At 34.0% G+C, this 25,448-nt stretch overlaps 1 protein-coding gene across 10 annotated transcripts in view; it reads right to left on the bottom strand.

The window, feature by feature from the left end:
* Nucleotides 1–1,788: 1,788 nt before the first annotated feature.
* LOC127870789 (EH domain-binding protein 1-like) overlaps nucleotides 1,789–25,448 on the bottom strand; it is an 81,524-nt gene continuing 57,864 nt past the window's right edge. For 6 of the 10 annotated variants that reach the window (XM_052413269.1, XM_052413270.1, XM_052413268.1 and 3 more), the window contains 3 exons: nucleotides 23,963–24,036; nucleotides 12,430–12,544; nucleotides 1,789–5,771 (listed from right to left, as the gene is read on the bottom strand). In XM_052413269.1, the coding sequence (XP_052269229.1) occupies nucleotides 5,690–5,771; nucleotides 12,430–12,544; nucleotides 23,963–24,036 (271 nt within the window). In that variant the 3' untranslated portion in view covers nucleotides 1,789–5,689. The remainder of the gene's footprint in view (nucleotides 5,772–12,429; nucleotides 12,545–23,962; nucleotides 24,037–25,448) is intronic. The other 4 variants (XR_008044910.1, XR_008044912.1, XR_008044909.1 and 1 more) reach the window with 4 other exon arrangements.

The following is a 25,448-nucleotide window of genomic DNA, read 5'->3' as shown; positions in this document are numbered from 1 at the left end:
TTGAATGCAATTGAAGCGTCGTGGGGTTTCGAAAATTATATAATTATATAATTCCGTGCATTATGTTCGCATATAACGTTTAACGTGATCGTCAAGCAACGCAGACAATTAGTTAAACAGTGGTAAAAGAAGTTGGTAATTTTCGAATGCATGTCGCCAAAAATTGAACTTGTCTGGTGAGTGGTTCGTAAAATGTAGGAATTGTCTGTTGTATGGACAGTTAAACAATTATAAAACCTATGTAAAGAAAATATTTGTTTTTGTCCCCAACCGGTTTCACCGGAGGGGACTTATGGTTTGCGCTCTGTCTGTCAGTCAGTCAGTCACACTTTTCTGGATCCTGCGATAACTTAAAAAGTTCTTAATATTTTTTCATGAAACTTGAAACATGGATAGATGGCAATATGGAAATTATGCACGTCATTTCATTTTGTTCATACGTCAAAAATTCTGGTTGCTATGGCAACAAATAGACTAGAAATACTGCTGAAACTGGTGGTTTTCTGGATCATGCGATAACTTTAAAAGTTCTTAATATTTTTTCATGAAACTTGAAACATGGATAGATGGCAATATGGGCATTATGCACGTCATTTCATTTTGTTCCTACGTCAAAAATTCTGGTTGCTATGGCGACACATAAAAAATCTGACAATGGTGGAATTTCTGACAATGGTGGAGCCGGTAGGGGAAATATATTGCTTGGCAATAGTCTTGTTGTATCTAAACTGTATACCTAACTCAAATAGCGTGTCGATATGGATATAGTGTACACGTAAGTGGCGTAAAACGTCGTATGTTTCAACTAATCCGACCGTTCATAATTTTCTGTGCCGATCCTAAACTTTTTGTTCGTATTATAAAATGATTTTTCTATAATTTCTGCAAAATTAACTATAACAGCTATTAAGTTAGCGATCATTTTTACAAAATGTGATCTTATTTCTGAATTAACTTTGAATAAACCGAATATAAATAAGAAAACATGTTTAATATGTTATTGCATATTATTATTAACTTGTGAATCGTAAAAAAGTTTTGCCGACCTGCCTCCCCTATTTTAAGGCGATGTTATCGAAAACTAATGCCTATTTTGGACTAGTTGGAGTGCTGACAAGTTATGTAGAAGCTAAGTAATTATGTAATAGAGGGATGTATAATATACGTGTTCCTTGGGATAATATCAATGACTGGTGTGGTAAAAAGCAACAATTACGTAAGCGTCTAAAATCAAGGTAAGCAAGAAATATTACGTTCGAATTAAGTCCAAAGTGTAAATCTATGTAACCAGTCATGGACGTGCAGGCGGACGAACAGGACAATCCCAAGCATCACCACACAAACACTAAGACGCTCGGGGTATAAACTGCACACGTAATATTTAGCACACGTTCTGTATGTTTACTACATAAACACGAGCGTGTTAAATAATACAATGCCAGTTTGATTTGCACATCATTAATGTTACATAAATTCGGAAAATAGCATTAAAAGCTTTATATTCTACTCCTTTATGCAAGTTGCACAATTACAGTGATCCAAATTACGGGTTGAGTGGCCATTAAAGTTTAAAACATACACGTTAAAAATCAATCAGCTTTGGTTTGTCTGGTCCTATTTAAAGGCATGATCACTTTAAATTACACAAATTAGGATTCGAGAGCATAAGCAAAAGAATATAAACATAATGCCAGTTTAAGGTCGATGCGCTTATCACGAAAGGTATACGCCATAAAACATTATTTTGTACCAGAGGAGAGACCAAGAAAGCAGAAAGATCAAGACATGTTTAAAATGAGACCTACATATATATTCCGACACAAGAGGCATGGAAGTTTTAACCAAAACAGTTTTCAGTTTTATGCACATTTATTTCAAAACAGATATTTGAGTTGCATCATTTAACACAGAAAAGCAACATTAAACAAAAGTGATTAACAACATCTTGAATACTCGCACACATGTGGTTTGTAAATCAAAATGTGGTTTTGATAAATTAACAGCATATTGTATGTTTGAGACTTTAAGACACAATTGCGGTAATTTGCTTCAGATACTGTATAATTGAAATAATTCAAAATATAATAATCATGTAAATACAAATATTAAACAAACAAGATGCGTTTGTGAAACACAATGTCCCCCTATATGACGTTTGACCTTGAAGGATGACCTTGACCTTGACCCTTCACCACTCAAAATGTGCAGCTCCATGAGATACACATGCATTTCAAATATAAAATTGCTAGCTTCAATATTGCTGAAGTGACATTACATGAGCAATTTTGACCCATATATTTGACCTTGAAGGATGACCTTGACCTTTCACCAATCAAAATGTGCAGCTCCATGAGATACACATGCATGCCAAATATAAAGTTGCTATCTTCAATATTGCAAAAGTATTAATAAAATAAGCGATTTGGGCCACATATATTTGACCTCTGGCCTTGAAGGATGACCTTGACCTTTCACCACTCAAATTGTGCAGTTCCATGAGATACACATGCATGCCAAATATCAAGTTGCTATCTTCAATATTTCAAAAGTATTCATAAAATAAGTGATTTGGGCCACATATATTTGACCTCTGACCTTGAAGGATGACCTTGACCTTTCACCACTCAAAATGTGCAGCTCCATGAGATACACATGCATGCCAAATATAAAGTTGCTATCTTCAATATTGCAAAAGTATTCATAAAATGAGCGATTTTGGCCACATATATTTGACCTCTGACCTTGAAGGATGACCTTGACCTTGACCTTTCACCACTCAAAATGTGCAGCTCCATAAGATACACATGCATGCCAAATATCAAGTTGCTATATTCAATATAGCAAAAGTTATTGCAAAATGTTAAAGTTGGCGCAAACAGACCAACCAACAGACCAACCAACAGACAGGGCAAAAACAATATGTCCCCCACTACTATAGTGGGGGACATAAAAAGCTGTATATAGAAATTATTTAACGCATTACATGACACTTAAATGGATGGATTTTCAGGTGCTTAATACGGTGTTTATCAGTGTAAGATACACTTAACCAATTTCAAGTTTTAGGAACATTACTTATTTCTATCCATGAATAGAAAATTAAATTGTTTTGAATATTTAATAACCATTATGAACTTGTATATGCATTAATTTAAACAATTACAAAGAAAACATTTGAATATTCACAAACATCATTATACTATATTATATAAAAGCAATCAAAGAAATTAATGGCAGAAATTGCCTTATAGGCATCAAGAATAATTACCGGTACACCAGAGTATTTGTAGCAACCGGCCCATTATTCAAAGCAGACACATATTTAAACACTCAGAGAAACTTGTAACATTACAAAACTTGAACACAAGTGACTTAGTTGATATATTTAAAATGCATTTTAAATCATTGCAAATATAGCACACATAAACCATAATCAACCAACACAAGGGATTAGGAAATAAAACAGAAGAATATTCTTGATATATTCTCAAATCCATCCAACGCTAGTAATATTGCACAATGTAATCTTCAATGATAATTATAATTTAAAATGATAAAAATAATATAAGTTCATAAGCTATGATTATAAAGCTATATAATAAAGCTAAAATGAAGAAATATTTAATGCAATTGATGTTTACTGTACAGGTTAAACACAACAGAAATACCGCTAATAAAAGATAATCAGAAAGTTTAATCAACATAAATACAATAAACAAAACTAAGGTTAGCTTCAAGAAGTTTGTGGCCAAAGTATACAAAATTTACAACAAAATATACAAGACTAAGGAGCACTGGCTAATACGTTTTTTAATCAGGGGATTCTAAAGTAAACATTGCAATATGACTATACCTTACCTTTTTAGACATTAATATAACCAAAGAAACATATACCCGGTATTCCTGAAAATCTTACATGATTTTTTTGAAAACTTAAATTATTAAAAAAGCTATCATGAGTTGTTTTTTTCCATAGAGTTCAGAGTTGGCTATGTAAACTATGTTTGTCTAAGCATGCATAAGAATTATATAGTCTGTTCTCAGAGAAAACCAGGCTTAATGCAGGCCAGTAAAGTATCATGGTAGATAAGCCTGCCGGTCCTAGAAAGCTAATCAGGGATGATCACAACCATGTTTTGAGCCACTTTCAATGACATGAACATGTATATGTTTTTTTTTAGTTTCAACCTTCTGTTTCCCTTTAATATATATAATGTGATCGTTTGAAAGCTTCTGATCCATTTAATAAACAATGTATTATAAACTTATAATATGTTGGTGTGAAAAGTATCTTAGTTTATTTTTGCTACTGTGTAATGTTTAATTACTGCCATATTTACCGGTAATTCATTTCACCTCATTAAATTAAAAATGTGCATATCATTGTATAGTATGAAAAAAGCTGAATAATTTGGTGCATTAATATTATCACAATTTTCTAAAATACTAATTCATAGTACTTAATCACATAAGCATGACAAAGGCACATTGCAGAGGCCACCTTTATTACTGTACATGCATATCACACATGCTATACTGATCAAAATTCAGTATGTCACACCATTGTTTTGATTTGTAAGTTTCGACATAATATAAGATTGTCAAAATAAGACATCACAATTTTGTGGGGATTTAATACACAATTCTGCCTTAATCTGTGTTACAATACAATGTGAATGTTATATATATATCTAAGAATTTATTATAAAGTATCCTTTGTAATTCTTGTACATCCTTATTACAAATTATATAATTTAATAACAATTGAATAATTACAGCATTACCATGCCTTCAGATAGCATATAGCCCTTAAAAAGCAAACCATGCTTCAAATAACAGGCTTACACTATTTCAAGACCAACTACACATTGTACTACATATAAGTATCTGAGAAAAGGCTAATGAATGTGCATAAAGTATTGTCTCAGATCAGCCTGTGCAGTCAACACAGGCTAAGCAGGAACAACACTTCATTTTCATGGAAGTTTTCATTTAAAGAAGTCTCTTTTAAATAAAATGTAATCTCAGAGTCTAGTGTTAACCCAGATAAGCCTGTGAGGCACAAGCATTAAGCCTGCTGTTCCCAGAACTAGGCACAAGCATTAAGCCTGGTGTTCCCAGAACTAACTAAAAAAATTATGTCAGTTTTTCAAGTGCCTTTTTGTTCCTGAATGATTCACAGAAAATCATTCAATGTATGTATACAGAAAGACAATTACCATATCATTTTTTGCACTGAAAGCTATTTGGTCTGTAAGTTATGTATTGAACTATATCTATGTTTGAAAATATTTGGTGTGAATGGCACATACAAACATTACTGTTTGCTTTGTATGAACAAAGTGTACTTAAGCGACTACTTCAGAAGCACCACAAGCTGTTACATGTACACAAACTGTACCAGACTATTAATATTTGACTGATTTTTATGTGTCTTTTAAATCTAATGGTTGGTGAGTTAACCAATCACAAGGATTCCGGCCACATTCATTATTTCTTGATGAGATAAGTGGAGAGCTTCAACATCCATGGCAATATCAACAAATTCTACATGTGTACTTATTCATAAACATTATTATGAAGAGTGCTAATACATCACTGTATTGCACAACTCTTGTCCTATGATGTAGAGTGCTAATACATCACTGTATTGCACAACTCTTGTCCTATGATTAAGAGTGCTAATACATCACTGTATTGCACAACTCTTGTCCTCTACCAGTAGTTTCCCTTCTGTTACTCTTTTGTCCAAGTACTCTTCATCATCGATGCTGAAATGAGAGACAATCATGCCTATGAATGAAGTTGTGCACACTATTATAATTATATATAAAGATCCAAATACCTAAAGGTATAAGTTAATCGAAATAAATGTTTGTGTAATGCCACTTCCACTTTGGAACTCAAGTTTATGATATTGTAATACTTTATATTACTATTAAGACATTTAAGTGAATGATCTGACCAAAGGACACAATCCATTCACACAGGGTAAATGGGTGTGGCATTGCAATTTTATTGTGTTTACACCCATTGTTTCCTGAATGTCAACCCCGCACATTTAAATTAGCACATGCCAAACTGCCTTCTGTACCATGTCACAAATAGATGGCAACCATCATGCACGGAACTACTCTACCCACACTTCTAAGGTCATAATGGTGTCCACATGCCTGCAAAGAGTCACAAAACAACGGCAGCCTAACACCCATAAAACAAAATTTGCTGCCTCGAGTAACCACACCCACTAATAATCCATTAACTGTAATAACAGCCTAGTCTTTCCCTGAAACAATATCTGTGCAGAAAACTCGTGCAATGGACATTGCAAGCGCACGCCAGTCACACGACATCTTCTTCCATAATTCCCATTTTCTGCAACCTAACACCGGAAAATGTGACGTTATTGTAGGTCGATCTTAGGAGAAAAGTTGACAAAAAGGCGATGCATTCACATGAATGTTTTGATCACAAAAGAGGAGCAACTTAGGACACTATAATTGCTAGCTAGCACAGAAAATAATGTATAGTGTGTCTAAATGCTGTATTGAGTTTATGGTAATTTGTACATGCACAGTAATTAGTGGGTGTCTTCTTACAAAATAGACAGGTCAGGACAAGTGGACCATGCTTAACCTCGAGGACTGTGCAAGAAGACTATACACAAAATCGATGTATCTGCTTAACGTTTTCTGTACCTGATAAAACAGTTATGCACTCTGCCGATAACAAATTTTGTTTTTTTCAAAGTCCAGTCCACTTTGATACTAACAAGACCAATGCAGCCTTGGAAGACATATAGTTGATATTTTCTATTCTATAACCAAAAGTAATTAAGTTAACAGTATGAAGAGTTAAACAGGAATATTTGTAAGAGCAGTACCACTGAAGCAGAACACAGCCTTTCAAACATCAATGGCACCAATAAATAATTAACCCATTTATGCCTAGCGTCTAGAAAAAAGACCTTGGCAAACAGCGTAGACCCAGATGAGATGCTGCATGATGCGGCGTCTCATCAGGGTCTGCGCTGTTTACTTAAAGGAATTTCTGTAAGAAATATTCTAAATATAGAAATAAACATACAAGACATCCCTAATTTTGGAAATCAATTGATCCAATTTAGAAGGATAGGAGAGTCCACTAGGCATCAATGGGTTAATTTAAAGATTATTATTAATATTATTTTCAGTCATTAAACAAATGCTCATTTGTTTTACATAATATTAATATGTATTTCATAAAGTAAGAACTTGTTTTACTATAATAAGGGTTTTGTTTTGCTGTCATTCATTCAAACTTGATGAAAGGTTAGATCATAGTTTCCCTCCATGGCTTAATACTAGCTATACAATCATCATTATGCTCCCCTCCCCCTTCAAAGAAGAGGGGGTATATTGTTTTGCTGGATGTCCTTCATGTTGGTCTGTCTGTTGTTAGACCAGTTCTTTTCCGATCAATAACTTGTGAAATAATTGACCAATTGGCTTGATACTTTCCATGCGCATTAGCCTTTGCCAGTAGCTGAACTCTATTTAAAATCGGGGTCACTAGGTCAAAGGTCACTGTCACACTAAGTGTGAAAATTGTTTTTCATCAATAACTTGTGAACAGATTGACAGGCCTTTGCCAGTAGATGGCCCCTATTGAAATTGGGGTCACTAGGTCAAAGGTCAAGGTCACACTAAGACTGAAATTTGTTTCTGATCAATAACTTGTAAACTGAAGGACTGATTGGCTTGATACTTGCCATGTGCATTGGGGTTTGACAGTTGAGGGCCCCTTTTTGAGATTGAGGTCACTAGGTCAAAGGTCAAGGTCACTGTCACACTAAGTGGGAAATCATTTACAATCAATAACTCCTCAACTGATTCACCAATTGACTTGACACTTCCCATGTGCATTGACCTTAGACAGTAGACTACCCCTATTGAAATTGGCGTCACTATGTCAAAGGTCATGGTAACAATAAATGTGAAAATCATTTTTGATCAATATCTCGTCAGCGAATAGAACAATTGGCTTGATACTTCACATGTTTTAAAGCCTTGGGCAGTTGATGACCCCTATTGAAATTGGGGTTACTAGTTCAAAGCTCTGTTTTAGGGGGCATAATTATATCTCTGACGGCTAAGCACTTGTTCATTAATGGATTAATGACCATTTTCAGTGTCATGATTTAAAAACAAAACAGTTATTGATTATAAAACAAGAGATGTGTTTGTCAGAAAAACAATGCCCCCTACTGCGCTTTGCAACATGTTTTTTGACCTTTGATCTTGAAGGATGATCTTGACTATTCACCACTCAAAATGTGCAGCTCCATGAGATACTCATGCATGCCAAATATCAAGTTGCTATGTGAAGGGACATAGAAGTTATGAGCATTTTTCGAAACCTAAACGCAAAACCTAAATGCAAAGTGTGACGGAAGGACAGACGGACGGACAGACAGACAGACAGACAGACGGAAGGACGGTCCGACTATATGCCCTCCTTCGGGGGCATAAACAAAGCTGTCAGCTTGGTGTTCACAGCCCCTGGCTCATTTCATATTTATTGATTGACTTTTGACATAATTTACTTATGTGTTCTCTTGTATATTGTCTCGTTTACTTCATGTATATGCAAATTCATAAAAAAAATTCATGTATGTATTACCTTCAAATTGTGCATTTGGATTTTTTTTTGGACTGCAAAGTATTATTTTCAAGATTTAACAATTAACAGACGTATAAGAAACACATTTACAAGTTCATAAAAACAATGATATTGTCAACATAATTTGCTGAAAAAATAATGGCAGTGATTAACCTTGAAACTAGGATTTGAACATCTAAACAAATAGACATTTTATGTTGCTCAATTAATGGTATTAACACAACTCAGGAGGTAATTTTCAAATTTAATGACTGAGGACCCAGCACTAGAGTTACAAGGGAGTAAGGAGGGTAAAGTGACATTGGCTAAGTCAGACATTTGACAGACACAAGAATGGGATTGGCACATGCTATCAAGTTGGAAATAAAATCTAAATTTGCCACAACAATGAGCAAGAAACAGTGAAAACATCCACATCTCCTGTGGCCCTGCTGATTAATGTGAGGCATTTGACATTCAGAGTTAATCCCCCTTAATCCTCTTCTCTTCTGGAGTCATAAATACTCCTAATTATTTTTAAATTTAAATACGCTGACCATGGGAAGAATTTCTTGACAGAACGCGAGACTAAAAGTGAACGGTATTGTTTGAAAAAAATTATGTTAAAAGTGGTATTACTGTTGACATTTTAACCACTCCTGTTGTCAGAGTGAATTTTAAAACTGCTTTACAAATATTTGGATATCCAATATTAGCAGAGTTGATTCTTTCTTTAATGGACCAATGATAAATATCATTATTTTACTTTTCAACTGTGATCTGCCTTTAAATTTATGAGTAAATATTATGGTACAGCCATGGAAGATTCAAAGTTGATAGCTATTCGATGATAACTGTCAGTAAAAAGAATGTAAAGCAAATAAAGTTGTTTTGAAATGATTGATGGGCAAATAACAATATTTATTCATGACTAACAGTTACATTTTTTTCTAAAAACCTCAGAAAAACTTATGCGGCTATTGACTGTTTGACACATGCAAATTTAAAATATTTGTAAAATTTCACAAAATAATTTTTTTACATATTTCAAACATTTAAATAAACACGATAATATAATATTTGCATATTTAGTAATTGATTTGATCTTTTTCTTTAATACAACTTATAGAATTACAAAGCAATTCACAATATTAACTATTCATTATATATATACTTATATTGTTTTAATGTTTATGCCACCACAGAGTGAGAGAGGGTGGATTTTGCTCAAACTTTCATAGTCAAATGAATGGATTATTGTAAAGGAAAGAATCTTGATTTGTGACTAATTTTGTCTCTTAGTCTTTTTGTCTGCTTTGGAATATAGTTGGTTTGTCTGTGTGCAAACATGCGCTTTGGAGGAATGAGTGTCTGTGTGCAAACATGCGCTTTGGAGGAATGAGTGTCTGTGTGCAAACATGCGCTTTGGAGGAATGAGTGTCTGTGTGCAAACATGCGCTTTGGAGGAATGAGTGTCTGTGTGCAAACATGCGCTTTGGAGGAATGAGTGTCTGTGTGCAAACATGCGCTTTGGAGGAATGAGTGTCTGTGTGCAAACATGCGCTTTGGAGGAATGAGTGTCTGTGTGCAAACATGCGCTTTGGAGGAATGAGTGTCTGTGTGCAAACATGCGTTTTGGAGGAATGAGTGTCTGTGTGCAAACATGCGCTTTGGAGGAATGAGTGTCTGTGTGCAAACATGCGCTTTGGAGGAATGAGTGTCTGTGTGCAAACATGCGCTTTGGAGGAATTAGTGTCTGTGTGCAAACATGCGCTTTGGAGGAATGAGTGTCTGTGTGCAAACATGCGTTTTGGAGGAATGAGTGTCTGTGTGCAAACATGCGCTTTGGAGGAATGAGTGTCTGTGTGAAAACATGCGTTTTGGAGGAATGAGTGTCTGTGTGCAAACATGCGTTTTGGAGGAATGAGTGTCTGTGTGCAAACATGCGTTTTGGAGGAATGAGTGTCTGTGTGCAAACATGCGCTTTGGAGGAATGAGTGTCTGTGTGCAAACATGCGCTTTGGAGGAATGAGTGTCTGTGTGCAAACATGCGCTTTGGAGGAATGAGTGTCTGTGTGCAAACATGCGCTTTGGAGGAATGAGTGTCTGTGATGCATTTCTTGTTACAAATATTTAAAACAGATATTTATCATACAGTTTATTTATTTCTTGTCATATATTGTTAACTAAAATAAATGCAGGAAGTTGCACCAAATATTTCTCCTCTCTGACAATATGTCAAATTAAACTGAGTGTTCAAAAATGAGTTCAGATATGCAATGTAATTTCAGTTCAAATTAGTTCAATTTAAAACAGGAAATGGAAAATTTCAAGATAATGCTAGTTTAATACAGAAAATAAAGGGAAATGAATTCAGACCAAAGATTCTTTGAAGTAAAGTTTTCTAAGACACAGATTAGGAAAAATAAGAAAAAATCAGACGTCAATGAAACACAATCAATATCACCAAATGAAGGATTAACAATGGTCATCACTAAATCAAAGGAAAAGAACATTTCAATGCACAGTCAATCAGCATTGTTGAAAGCGATGATGTGTACAGAAAATGGTGAAAAAATGAAATTGTCAACGAATCAACGGAAAAAGAAAGGAATAATTGGGTGTATCAACCTGGCTTGGTTTCCTATTACAAACAATATTGCAGAAATTTGTTTCTTGTGATGGTCGGGTGGGTTCGAAAAGGAGTGTTTCATCACAATACTGGCTGCCATATTTATTCATTATTTCTCACTATGAGGGAAACATTCACAACAATTGAGCGTCATTCACTCGGCAAATGAGAGCAACTTCCAAGGGAATGCATTATTGTATTATCAACGATTCAACCAAAGGCGGCCTTTACGTTCGGAGAACATCTACTAATTTGTTAATGGTTCAATTATAAATTGTATTGTTGTGCAGTTATGATAGTGGAATTCCGTAAATCAGGATGCATTAGGACACAATTTTCAATTACTTTTCAAGTATAAGGAAACTGGGACTCCAATGATTTTTTACTGACATTTTTAAATGTACAGAGCTTATTTTACATATGCTTTTAGTATTAATTGTAGAATATAACTTAAAACATTATTTACAGGACATCATTCAGTTAATCCATATGATGAACTTAAATAATAAATTGATGATGATTTAGTTCCTAATAATACATGTTCAGACAGTTAATTTCTGAAAACTGTATCCAATGACATACATTATTTCAACCTACATGTATCTTATAAAGGGTTCACACAAAATATTCAATTCTTATTAGATTTAGCCAAGTTAAGAAATATATTTTTATTTGTTCCAATCCGCCCAAAGAAAGAGTTTGCAGTGCCTAGAAATGAGGCATTTAATTCACATTTTAAATTGACACTTAATGAGAATATCGTGTTAAATGGATCCTGTGGGGGTCCGGAATTTTTTTTAATTTTTGCATCAAATGGCGCATTCTGGTGCGCTTTTATGCCTGATACCTGACCTTATACCGACAATTAAAGATTCCCATGTATAATTACTCAAGAATAAAGGGATTATTGTAATAAAAGAGACCGATCAATTAACAACATTATTGACACGTACATTACCGCGGGCGGGTGATGACAATCAACAATACACGTGTTATAACCGCGAAAGCGTGATTACATTGCTTCGTGGTAAAGATATTTTCAAATATACGGGTATTGAAATGAAAAGAAGGTCTTTGCAGAAATTTCATTTTTGCCGAAAATATTGGGGCGCCGCCGCCGCCCCTGCCGCCCCAGCTCCAACGCCTCTGATACTTACGCCCTCTCCTGTGAATCCAGATGCTGAACCAGCTCGTCTCTCTTGTTAACCGTTACCACGAGTTCCTCTAGCAACAGCGTCTCACGCAACTTCTGTGCTTCTGTTTTTTGCCAGTCTAGAATAAACAAATATACAGCGCACTAGGCATCAGAAGTTTATAAATGTTAGTTTCAAATAAAATGAAGCTTTATTTACATAATAATTAACCAGGTAATTAACCAATAAATAACTCCGCACATATCAAGGGTTGAGCTGTTTCTGCTTAAGATTTCTATGAGATACAACAGTCTCACGCTAAACCCTCAATCATTTTGTCTAAGCAATTGCCAAGGCTGGTCTCGAGCACAGGTGGTACAGCCCCAGTATTTGTAAAAATATTGCAAGACATATATTTCCAGAAAGGAAATTCATTTCTGAGTTGAATAAGATCCAGATCGTGAAAATCGCTGCAAAATTGATGAAGTAATGGCTGTTCAAAACGATGCACCCCGTTTTTGGGTGATTTTGAGTTGGATACCTTGTTATATATATATTTGATAGTAAAAATGTTTTTTCAGAAAAGTTGATTTTTCGTTATAATATGATAATTTATCATTCAAAATGATGTTTTCACTAATTAATGTCATAGCCACAACCTAAACACCTGTGGTCTCGAGTTATGCTGGCCATGCAGCATAAGACCCATTTTTGCATGATGCAAGTCATTGATAATTGATATGCAAACCTAATTTGATTTAAACTCCCCTTGTTTGACAATTATCTACACTAATTACATTGAGACTAGCAATTGTTCCTTTTTATTTTTTTTCAATTCCACGGTTTTTAATTCTCAAATATTTATTGAAATTGTATTATGTTGGTCTGTTGACTGACAGACACACAGAAAGACACAGTATTTAGGAGGATGTCTTTTTCTATCAACACTACATAGAAATTTGACAAACAACCTCATAAAGAGAATTTAATGAATATTTATTGCCTAATGACCTCCTCCAAAATGAGCATCTTTCAATTCACAAGTCTGTTTATGCATGATAACTGGGGAAAAGATCCAGCTTAAACCAACAGCTCCGAACTGGAACCCATGTGATGCTTGTATACAAACTAAAGAACAATTACGGGACCAAAGGCAAACAAGCAGTTCTGTATGAGAACGGGAGGCAACAAAATCCGCTTAAATCGTGTAATCCCTTAAGATTCAATGTTATGTCCATAGAGTCAATAAGAGAGAAACGCCAAAAGGCCTGTGGGGGGAGACCATTTTGTGAATATTGTTAATACAGCTTAAAACACAATGACAGGACAAAGATGGTGTTTAAGTAATCATATTTACAAATAATGGGCAATTATAAGACAGCACATAATTGCCAATCATGAAGAGATATTTATTCAGATGGTTAACTTGAAGTGATAGGGACCTAATGACAAGTGAAAATCGGTCTGGAATGGTGTTAAAGGTGGCGTGTGCCTGCAGATTGTGACAGAGCAAGAAAAATAGAGGGCTGAAGTTTGAACTGGACTTAATGTCATTAGCAAGCATCTCTAGTTAGCTACAATACTAGAAATATCTAATGAGGCGTGAATTGTAAGAAAGACACATTATGTGATCATTAAACTGGTAATTTATCTTATTTTTTTATTGACAGATACCAAAAGAAACTATTTAAGATTAAATGTGGTTATTAATTAAGGTCAGTTTTGGGTTTAAAAGATAATGTTAATTGCAAACATCAAAATGCATATAAGATTTCCATTTATCACATTAATTAAAAAAAACTTTAATTTATTTGGTTTATAAACCCCATGGTACACAGAAGTAATTATTTGGTTTATAAACCCCATGGTACACAGAAGTAATTTAAAAAGTCATTGAGCAAATTATTTCTTCCAAAATATGAAGTATTAACATTTCGGAAACCTCAAAAATCCCAATAGGCCTAGGTCACAATTTTGTGCCACAACCCTTGGTCCTGAAACAAAAGCAATCTTCCTTAGCAAGAATAACAGAGAAGCTGCAATCGAAACCATTCATGGCCCATTAATTTTCCAGCCCTGTTCGACCATTGAAGGTGATAAGACGTCAAACTGACATTTACCGTTTTCTGGACACGAAATGAAGCCTCATTGCGGACGCAAAGACGACGGCTATACTACATCGAGAGAATCACAAAAATGAAATTAATTGATGTTGGGAGCTTATTAAATCAATTTTCAATTTTCCCTGAACTTTCCAATCAGAATGTGTCGAAAATAAGCAGCTTAGGGCACTACAGAAAGGATTTCAGAAGAAGCGAACAAATGATAGAATGGAAGATTTCAGTCAAGAAAATTTACAGAACATGTAATCAAACATCACTGCAATGTATGGGATGGTGTGAAAGTAATTATTTGGTATTAGCCTCTTTTAACAATCTTTGATAATGGGTGGAACAAGGCACAAGAGTCAATGCAGACAATACTGTAATAACAGACGCTTTATAATAGGTCAAGTAACTTACTAATATCATGTTTTTTTTATAATTGGTACATATTTTAATGGAAACCACTTTAATTTTACAAATTTAAATTTTAAATAAACCTGATCCAAATTAAGAATCCATTTGATTTAATGTACCAAATTACAACAAGGCAGTCCAATAAACGGCTAAATTCTAATTATGATTCATAAATATTGTCTGACGTTGAGGTTCTACAACATAAATATTGTCTGACGTTGACGTTTTACAACATATGTCTGACGTTGAGGTTCTACAACATATGTCTGACGTTTAGGTTCTACAACATATGTCTGACGTTGAGGTTCTACAACATATGTCTGATGTTGAGGTTCTACAACATATGTCTGACGTTGAGGTTCTACAACATATGCCTTCTGCTCATTACATAAATGTGATTAACATTTGATTTTAAGTTTCATGAAAATGCTCTTAAAGCCACAGGAGATACAGAACGGACATGACAATACAATTTAAATATTCAACCTTTATGTGAGACCTTGACTTGACATGAGTCACCTATAACTTGTATATTAGCGGAACATTTTAGTTTAGTTCATGAAAATCTGTATAGATGATGTGGAGCAGCCTCCCCCCCAACCCCCCCCCCCCCCAACCCACATACACCAAAGTGCAGACTCAAATATTTAAGCTTTACATGTGATATTCACTTTAAACTGCCATGAAATACCCTTGCCCTCTGAAAATTATCTAAATGAATTTACTGATTTTTGTTAGAGACATAGGAATATGGTGCAGACATAAGGTGTAGTTTCCAATATTTGACCTTATAAGTGTGACATTGACCTTTCCTGTCTGACTGTTGCCATGAGCACATTGCCTAAACCTTTGAGCCATTTAATTTCATGAAATGAGTGAACACTAAAATGTGAAGGATGGACAAAGGGCCTGACATAAGCCAACTCCCACCTACATGTATAATAGCTGAGTGGAATTCAAAATCAATACACACATACTGACAACAAGGAGTGAATTTACTAATTTACTAAGATGTTACATTCTCTTGATGTTTTTAAAATGTGTTTTTTAAAGGAAATATAACAAGAAATCAAACAAAAATATATTCATAGATTAATTTACTTGAAATCTACCAACTTGAAAATTCCATTTTGTAATTGAAAAAGGATCAAATATCTTTTAGAAGAAAACATTATCATTCCCATTTCTTTCATTCATGTGTAGGATGGATGCATTTTATAATGTTTCTGCTTAGTGACGAAAAAGGGTCAAAGAGAAGAAGACAAACATGTAAAATGCAAAAAAATCACAGGGCAAACAAAAAAAAAATGCAACAAAACCTAACAGATTCCCACCATATGTGTGACAGTTCAGCATATGATTAGTGACATCCTATACAATCGCAAGGGCAACGAGGCTTGAAATACGGCCCACATGTTTATGAAGGGGCCGAGATTTCTGGATCAGTCAGACGTGAAATATTGTCCCCACAATCAATCAAGTTCAAAATCCAGGGGTGATAATTGGGCTATTATGGAACATTGCAAGAGTTCAGCAATCCAAATAAATAATAATTCCTCTCAAATCAGCATATTTTCATGGTTAGATAATTAAAAAAATGTCCAAAGGAGAACCTCAACAAATTTCAGATGAAGAGAAACATATTCTGAGATCAAAATATTAGAGCAAAATATTGCTTGATCATAGCAAATTATGCACAGATTTGTGTTTGGGATCATGGCAAATTACTGTTTATGATATTAATTCTAAAACAATGTGTGATAAGTATGCTGTAACTAATACAAGAGGACCATAATGAGGGCAGTTCACCTGATTCAAATCACAACAGTTGTTGAAAACCATTTTCACACAGGGCCTTGATTTTGTAAAGATTACCATTCTGACCATATTTGATCAAGATTTAGTCAATTTGTGGATTCTAGAGATGTAATATGTTTTTAACAGATTTTAACTAGTGACCTAGTTTTTGGACAAATATATAGATTTGAAGTTGGCCCAGATATTTTCAAGATAACAATTCTGACCAAGTTTCAAAAAGATCATTAAAGTCATATATGGGGTGTCTAAAAAAGTTAAAAGGTTTTCCAAGATTTTTGAGTGACCTAGTTTTTTGGCGCATGTAGCCCAGATTGAAACCTGTCGTGGATATTGTCAAGATAAGATTTCTGACTTAGTTCATAAATTAAAATATTGTATCATAACATTTGATTCTAGAGTGGTACCAATGTTTTTCTAAAATTTTACTAGCGCTCTTATTTTCCAATGCATGTTAACCAGATTTGAACCCCGTCTAGATATTATCAAGATGAACATTCTGACCAAGTTTAATCGAAATTTAGACATAAATGTGGCATCTAGAAGTAGGGTCTGGTCACCTAGTTTCAGATGAAATTGGTCCCCGTTTCAAAATGGGCTCAGATATTGTCAAGATAAACATTCTGACCAAGTTTCCTCAAGATTTATTCATAAATGTTGCAGTATAAGTTGTAACAAGTTTTAAAAAATTATTTCACCTTGTGGCCAATTTTTTGGCCACATGTAACCCAGATCAGAACTTGGCCTAGATATTGGCAAGATAAAATTTCTAAGTTTTATCAAGATTGAAATGAGCTTAAAGTTGTTGACATACTGTCCATGATGGCCATGGTAAATGACTGTAAAAAAAGAGATGTGTTTGTCAGAAACACAATGCCCCCTAATGCGCCGCTTTGAATATTTGTTTTGACCTTTGACCTCAAAGGGTGACCTTGACCTTTCACCACTCAAAATGTGCAGCTCCATGAGATGCCAAAAATCAAGTTGCTATGTTCAATATTGCAAAAGTTATGAAGAAGGTTACAGTTTTGGTTAAAGTTTTGGGACACACACACACGGACATATATAATGACAGACAGGCCAAAAACAATATACCCCCGATCTTTCGATCCGGGGGCATGAAAACTAAATTGCAAGGTATGTTCTGAGATCAAAACAAATTACTGCAGGAAATCTGCTTGGAATCGTAAGTATAACATAATCAATTATAGAACAATTATTAAAGCAACATGTTCACAAATTTGGTTTATCTTGAAGTATGCCATTAAATATTACTTAGACAGTTTTTAGCACAGACAGTTCAAACATAATGACCATAAAAAGAAAAGAAAAAAAGTTGTTTACACCAGGATTAAAATCCTGGTTCTCCACATCAAAAGATTAATGCCTCAAACACATTCTGGCATGTATAAATGAGGATGTTTTTTTACTTGAAAAATAGGGGCATGTTGACTGCATTTCAAATGTATATAATTTTCTTAGAATCAAGTGACAGTTATAAATTAACAAACCTTTAATTATGTTATTTGTTTATGTCATTATTGTTATTTGGCTCCTTCATTTACGCTGTTGTTTTCATTTGTGACTTAATGTAACATAAATGTAAAATCATTTGAATATTTATTACAATTAATAAATAATGATAACTACATGTAAATGAGTATTTTCATAACACATAAATTATATGAACTGATAATTACATGAATACAAATATAATCTTTTCACATTTTGAAACCATTATTAAAAACTTTCTATTGTTTAATTAATAAATATTTAGATAAATACCACATCCCTAATAAACAGAAGAAAAAATATATCAATACATATTATAATTATAAACATATTTAAGCAATTGATATGCACTGCAGAAACTTCACATTTTACCTTACAGGCAGCAGAAATCGTTACATTTACATTAAGAGAATTCCACGCCATTACCTCGAATCATTTCCACTAATTTCGCGGGCCGACCAACAGTTTTGATGTCATGCCCAGCTGTTTTCAGCACGGAATATCAATCATAAACCTACGATGTACAACACGCATTTAGATGTCAAGCGTTACCAACCACATGTTACTGGACAGAATATGTTTGCATAGCATTATGATAATCTACGCAATAAATGGCAACTGTTTCAAATATTATTGCCTTTGATTTCCGCATGAATTTTCCATTCAATAAATATGACATTAGTTGCAAATGTGGCATAAATTTATGCATTGCTTCAAAAAACAACAAACTTAAAATGGGCACAATAAATTCTTGTATTGTATTTCATGAGTTTTATAGGAGCCCTACACATTTGCACTTTAATTTGAAAACTTTGTGAGGCAGAAAAAAAATCACTGACTATTTGCTAGTTCAATACCAATTGCATATGTTAACAGTTTATTTGTAATAACAAACTTCTGAGAAAATTAAATGCACAATATTAAATATAAAGCCAATAAACAAATTAACAAATAGAGTAGTGTGCGAATGTTGTATTGTAAAACGCTTTTAACACTATATCGGTTATTTCATTTCATGTTAGTTAGTTCATATACTCACACATTCCCTGGTTAAGCTTAACCAGTCTACAGATTTATCTAGTACAAAGACCGTTCACTGACATGTACACTACTTGATTCACAGTTATAAGAGAATGACCACAGTAATAATTTCATGACCAATTCCCAAAGTACTTATGCAAGTTCAGGCATACATTTTCGTCAATGACTGCCTGTCTGCCCAACAGCAAAATGTAAAGATCAAACAAGTTCAGTGGCTGGACACAGATGGTCCAGGCCTTGAGCAAACATTACTGCTGCACAACTGACATCAACCACAAGGTGTACTAGCAAGACAGCAGGTGCCTTGCACCTAGAATTCCTCATGACACAATGGTAAGGCATGTATGACATACATGGTAAATCCTCCAAATTATGACCACACTGTTGGGCTTTTATTGCTATTGAACCCACAGTCATTAGACTCATGAGAAAGTAAATATCAACAACAGAGGAATCAATATCATGTACTCTTGTTGAATTTTAAGTTTTTCCCTAAAGACAGTTTCCAAACTTAGAAACAACACAAATAAAGTATAGAAGAATAAATGTTGAAGTTGTACATGATTTTGATAGTTCTTCCTCCATGTGCCATGGGTTAACTGATACCCTCACAATCTGGTATGATCTGCCACTTGATGGGTACGTGGCCTATACTAGAGCAGGGCCCGACAGGGGATACATGGATAACAAAAGGGGCACATGCCGCTATGTGTCTGCTTGAAATAATGAAAGCCCCACAGCCCTTCTGATAGGATGGGGCTAAAAGTGTAACATGCAAGTGGTAATTGTTATGATTTGTGTGGCCTTACCAGACACAAACCAGGAAAAGCTATAATGTCTGCCTAAGTAATTGACTGTTTGCTACCTGTGTGATGGGACATGCACCAAATGCCTGCTAATAAGACGGAAATGTAACCCTTCTGATCTCCAGACTTTTTATGCTGACAAGTCCAGAAAGGCAACAAGGGGAATCAAAAAAGAGCTGGGCAGAACCCTGCTATTTCACTCTTGATATATTTTTTATTCTCACAGTTATACACATGCAGTTTATGTCTTCCATAAAATAACAGACTGCTGCAAGTCCTTATCAATCAGACAATTTACAAAGAATTATAAAACATATCCAATGTCCAGATGATGATCAATTCTATACTGATACCTGTCATCCATAATGGGGCACAATTTGGGCTAGTCGGGTGCTGTTTAAGTAACAACAGGGTGGCAGACCGTTACCTGTCCAAAAGGACATGACATAACAGATGGCCGGAGTGAGTTTAGTGTTGGCTGTCACAGTGGAAAGCGTATCAGTTGCATTGGGTGCTATGAAACAAGCATCTTGTCATGGAAAATTGTTAACTCATCCTTACCTTTGGATTTGTTCAAAATAAAGATGATTGTACGTTGTTTTTTAATAATTTGAAAGTGCATTTTTATTATGCCCCCGAAGGAGGGCATATAGTGATCGGACCGTCCGTCTGTCTGTCTGTCTGTCCGTCCTTCCGTCACACTTTGCGTTTATGTTTCTAGTTTCGGTTTCGAAAAATGCTCATAATTTTTTATGTCCCTTTACATAGCAACTTGATATTTGGCATGCATGTGTATCTCATGGAGCTGCACATTTTAATTGGTGAAAGGTCAAGGTCATCCTTCAAAGTCAAAGGTAAAAAAAACATGTATCAAAGCGGCGCAGTAGGGGGCATTGTGTTTCTGACAAACACATCTCTTGTTTTTATAGACAATCATCTATAAAGCATAATTGCATGTTTTTGTAATAACGAAAATAATAAATTTGCGTTAAAAAATGTTGTCAAAATACCTGCAATTGTAATATTTGAACAAAATAGAATTGCCACTTGCATGCCTGATTTAACTCCCACATTCCACTACCTTGTGGCATAAAAACAACAGAGAATTGTGAAGGCACACTTTGTAACAACATTACTTTCATATTTGTGCATCTCAGAACCTGCATTCACAACAACAAAAACATTAATTTTCAAATTTAATAGCGGAATTAACAAGCAGATGGAAAACTAGACTGGACCTTGCAAAGAACACAGCCATTTCAAAGACTGTGCAGGTAAAACAATGACTACTGGTCTTCAGGTGATTTAAAGAGATGACCACTATTTCCGGAACATATGTCCAGATAATTCACAGGACAGACGGGGTCAGAATTAAACTTTGTCAGGTAAAAGGAGGGACAAAGGCGTTGTTCTGGCCATTGATTTTTTGACAATCAAGATAAATTACATAGAAATGCCTGGAAATATCAATGGCATTGGAGTACTGCAACAAAGTCCTATCTAATTGGATGCAATTTGGGGTTAGTATGTTTACCCTAAAAATATTTACAGTTAAAGGCAATTATTAACTTATTATATTAAGAATTTCAAATAAAAATCTTAAATGTTTTAATATGGTGAAATATATCGGAAATTTTATTGTGATTTAACCAAATAAAACCTCATCTAACTTCTGTATATTGCATAACATTCAAATGTTTCTGAGACATAAACTATTAATACCTTTCTTCAAATTGACATCTTACGAATCCTACTGAAGTGAATAAATAATGAATTCAGGTAAGCCTAAGCATTAAATACAAACAAAAGACCAGTTTTTTGCTGTGTGCTGCACTTCAACATTTTATTGCAAACATAAAAAAATCAATGGGAAGCGCAAGCAACAAACTGAAACATCAACGCATAAATCACCGCCCATATTTTCTTTGACATAAATGAATCATTGAGGGCTAATCAGAAAAGGACAAAAGAAAGAAATGAGGACCGTAGTGAACGTCTTTTACCTGATGAAAGGATGCCTAATCACTATGACTACTGGCTAATCAAGGGAAAAATTATAAATATGGCTGATCATGAAATAATATCAAAGAATCAGAGACCTACGGGTGGGTGGGGGCAAGCCATTTTAATTTTATATCACTGACTTGTGTAGGGGTTTTATAGTTTTAAGAAAATTGAATTTTGCAGAAGAAAATTTTTACAATTGTATTTTCATATTCTCATTTGTTCATAAAATAATTCCGTCAACCATATTTTCCTATTAAAGCGAGATTATACGATTTTTGTATATGTGTTAAATTGGAATATATTGATAAAATATGTTACAATAACACAAAATAGGCAAGAAAAATTATACATTGAAGACGAATTTCATAAAATACAGCAAAGACAGATTAGCGCCCCGAGCCGATTGTGACGAAGATATTTCGTACATATTTTCCTACAATAACCGAAGCATTCGTCTTTTTAGTTTATGTTTGTGTGTCATATGAATAGCTATTGATGCAGCAATTTAAAATGAACCGTTAAACTAAATTTAGATTCACATCGTACATGCATGATTAACATGCTGGCGAATTAGACTGTACAGACATTTTCGTTTTCAGAATTAAATATTTGGGTTATTTCGCATTTTTCGACACATGTTCATCTTAACTTTTATTTTAATTTATATTGAAATATATGTTTAATAAGTTTTTTTACACATTTTATATAAACTAATAAATATTTGACGAAATCGTATTATCTTGCTTTAAGAATATTCTTATTAAGGCCTTTAAAAAAAATTATTTTCTACACTAAGTGTTTGTTCTTTTAAAATAGTGTTCAATTATTATTAAGTAAAATATTTTGGTTTCTTGAAACAGAGATCAGTAATGTATAACAATTATTAATAAAAGGTTAATTTAAGGAAATTAATATGATTAATTATTACATTAATTGCTGTAACAGTATCGATTACAATTAAGAGTTCAGTTTTATTTAAATCATTGAACATGAAGTTCATCATGATGTGTTTAACACTTGATTATTGCTAATACAATTTTTATTATCAAGACCAGTAGAAAACCTTTTTTTTAGGTCATCATCATTAAATAATGATCCCATATCAGGAAAAAAATGCAATTATCTTTTAAGTCCAAACAAACTTTATCTTGGCAATACCAAAAATGTACTATAAGACACTAAAGAAAATAGATGGAAATGTCTAAATTCAAAAATATGTTGCCTAGCAATACACGATAACAGCAATAACATTATCAGACATGCAACAGTAGCAGCTTGAAAAAACTTTTTTTACAGGCATTGCATGTTAACATCACACCGTTACACTACCTGGAGTAATTAAAAGAAGACAATAATCATCTGATATGGAGGCTTGAGACTTTGGGACCGAGTAATTACCCAGATATTACAGGCTTATGATCATTTAATAACAGGAATCCCTTCACGGAACTGGTGTTCTTTTAATTAAAACAGGTGTATCATGACTTGTAACTAGCAATTTCATAATTGGAATCATACACAGGTAGTTGTCATTCAAATAGCACTTCCACAGGTAAAATTCTTAATCAATCCATTGAAAGTGTAGTGTTGTAAGAGAGACAACTCTTGCTTAACTGGCTGACCCGTTGCTAAACTTAAATATGAGTGTTTTGGTATTTTACCTTAGTTTTTTAATTACATGACCTACAGTTATATATTTAATAATCGTTTAATGTTACTAATTTATTTTCCTCAATAATAATCATTAATAAAGATTGGACAATTCTATTCATGCAATAGTTTCGACATTGGTTATACATCAAAAATCAAATATGAAAACCATAAAATATGAACCCATCTATCCCATGGACTCCTCACCTTCTATGGCCATCATGGCCCGCAGTTCTCGATTCAGAAGCTCAAACTTCCTCTCCAAGTCATCCTCCTTCTCTCTGGAAATAGAGATTGGATCAAATAGTCAACGCAGAATATAAATAAAATCATCAATGGAGAATAAAAGGGGATAAAAAAAGAAGTTATCAAAAAGGCTCAGAAGAGAAATAATCACTAGAGAATGAAAAGTCAACAAAAGGTGTCAGAATAAAAACAATAGGGAATAAATTCAAAACTATAAATAGATAATAAAATGAAGTGATCCACAATTTATAAAATGAAATTATGAGCAGAGAAGAAAAGTTATAGACACTACACTGACATAATCAATTGAAAACAAGGAAGAAAGGGAATAAAGAAAATATTATAAATGTGAGGAGAATTATCTGTCAATAATTTAAAAAATGTTTTTTGTTTTATTTCTTTTACACATTTCGCAATAGTCTTGAGGGACTAAATATATTTGCTTTCAAGTTTTACTTGTATCAGAAGTTTATCAGAAGAATTGATAAGTATACATTTAAATAAAAACACAAAACTTCAAATTAAGATGCATTATAGTAGCAACAAGACTATTGCCAAGCAATATAATTATGTCCCCTACCAGCTCCACCATTGTCAGATTTTTATATTATTTTTATTTGTTGCCATAGCAACCAGAATGTTTGACGTTGGAACAAAATGAAATGACGTGCATAATGTACACATTGCCATCTATCCATGTTTCAAGTTTCATGAAAAAATATGAAGAACTTTTAATTTATAAAAGTTATCGCAGGATCCAGAAAAGTGTGACAGCCAGACAGACGCACAGAGCGCAAACCACTAGTCCCCTCCGGTGATACCGGTAGGGGACAATTATAAAGCATGTGCTAGAGTTATGTGTCAAACCAAGGCAGCAGATCATTATCTGTTTTTACTTATTTTATTTTATGTTTTTGTTTGTATTCACAAATGTTCCAACAGCACACATACATTAAATAATATTTTGGTATGGGAAACATTATGTATAAAAGTATTTAAATGTAGCATGAGGCATTCACTGTGAGAAATATATGGATTAACAGGGCTCTCACTGCAATTAAATATAAACAAGAAACCGTCGGAGACGGGTGATGCTCCCCAAAGTTTTTTTGTCACAATATTGCACTATATATTCAGATAAAAGGAAACGTCTTGAGGGGCATAACAAAATTGGACAAAATAATGCGATGGTTGGTTTAGCAACTTAAAAATTTCAAATCATCTAACCAGAACCCACAAATAACATGCGCATCTCCTCAAGGTAGTTAAGCTTCCCATAAAGCTTCATTGAATTCCAGTCAGTAGTTGGGGAGAAATAGCCCGGACAAGTTTATAGAGAATTTCAAAGGGCCATAACTCTGTGAAAAATCATCCGACCAGAACCGGCTGATAATATGCACATCTCCTCTTGGTAGTGAAGCTTCCCATAAAGTTTAATTGAATTCCG

This window comes from Dreissena polymorpha, chromosome 3, assembly GCF_020536995.1.
Source record: "Dreissena polymorpha isolate Duluth1 chromosome 3, UMN_Dpol_1.0, whole genome shotgun sequence".
Lineage (NCBI taxonomy): Eukaryota > Metazoa > Mollusca > Bivalvia > Myida > Dreissenidae > Dreissena > Dreissena polymorpha.
Note: the sequence above shows the minus strand (reverse complement) of the source record. Positions and strands in the feature narration are given on the sequence as shown.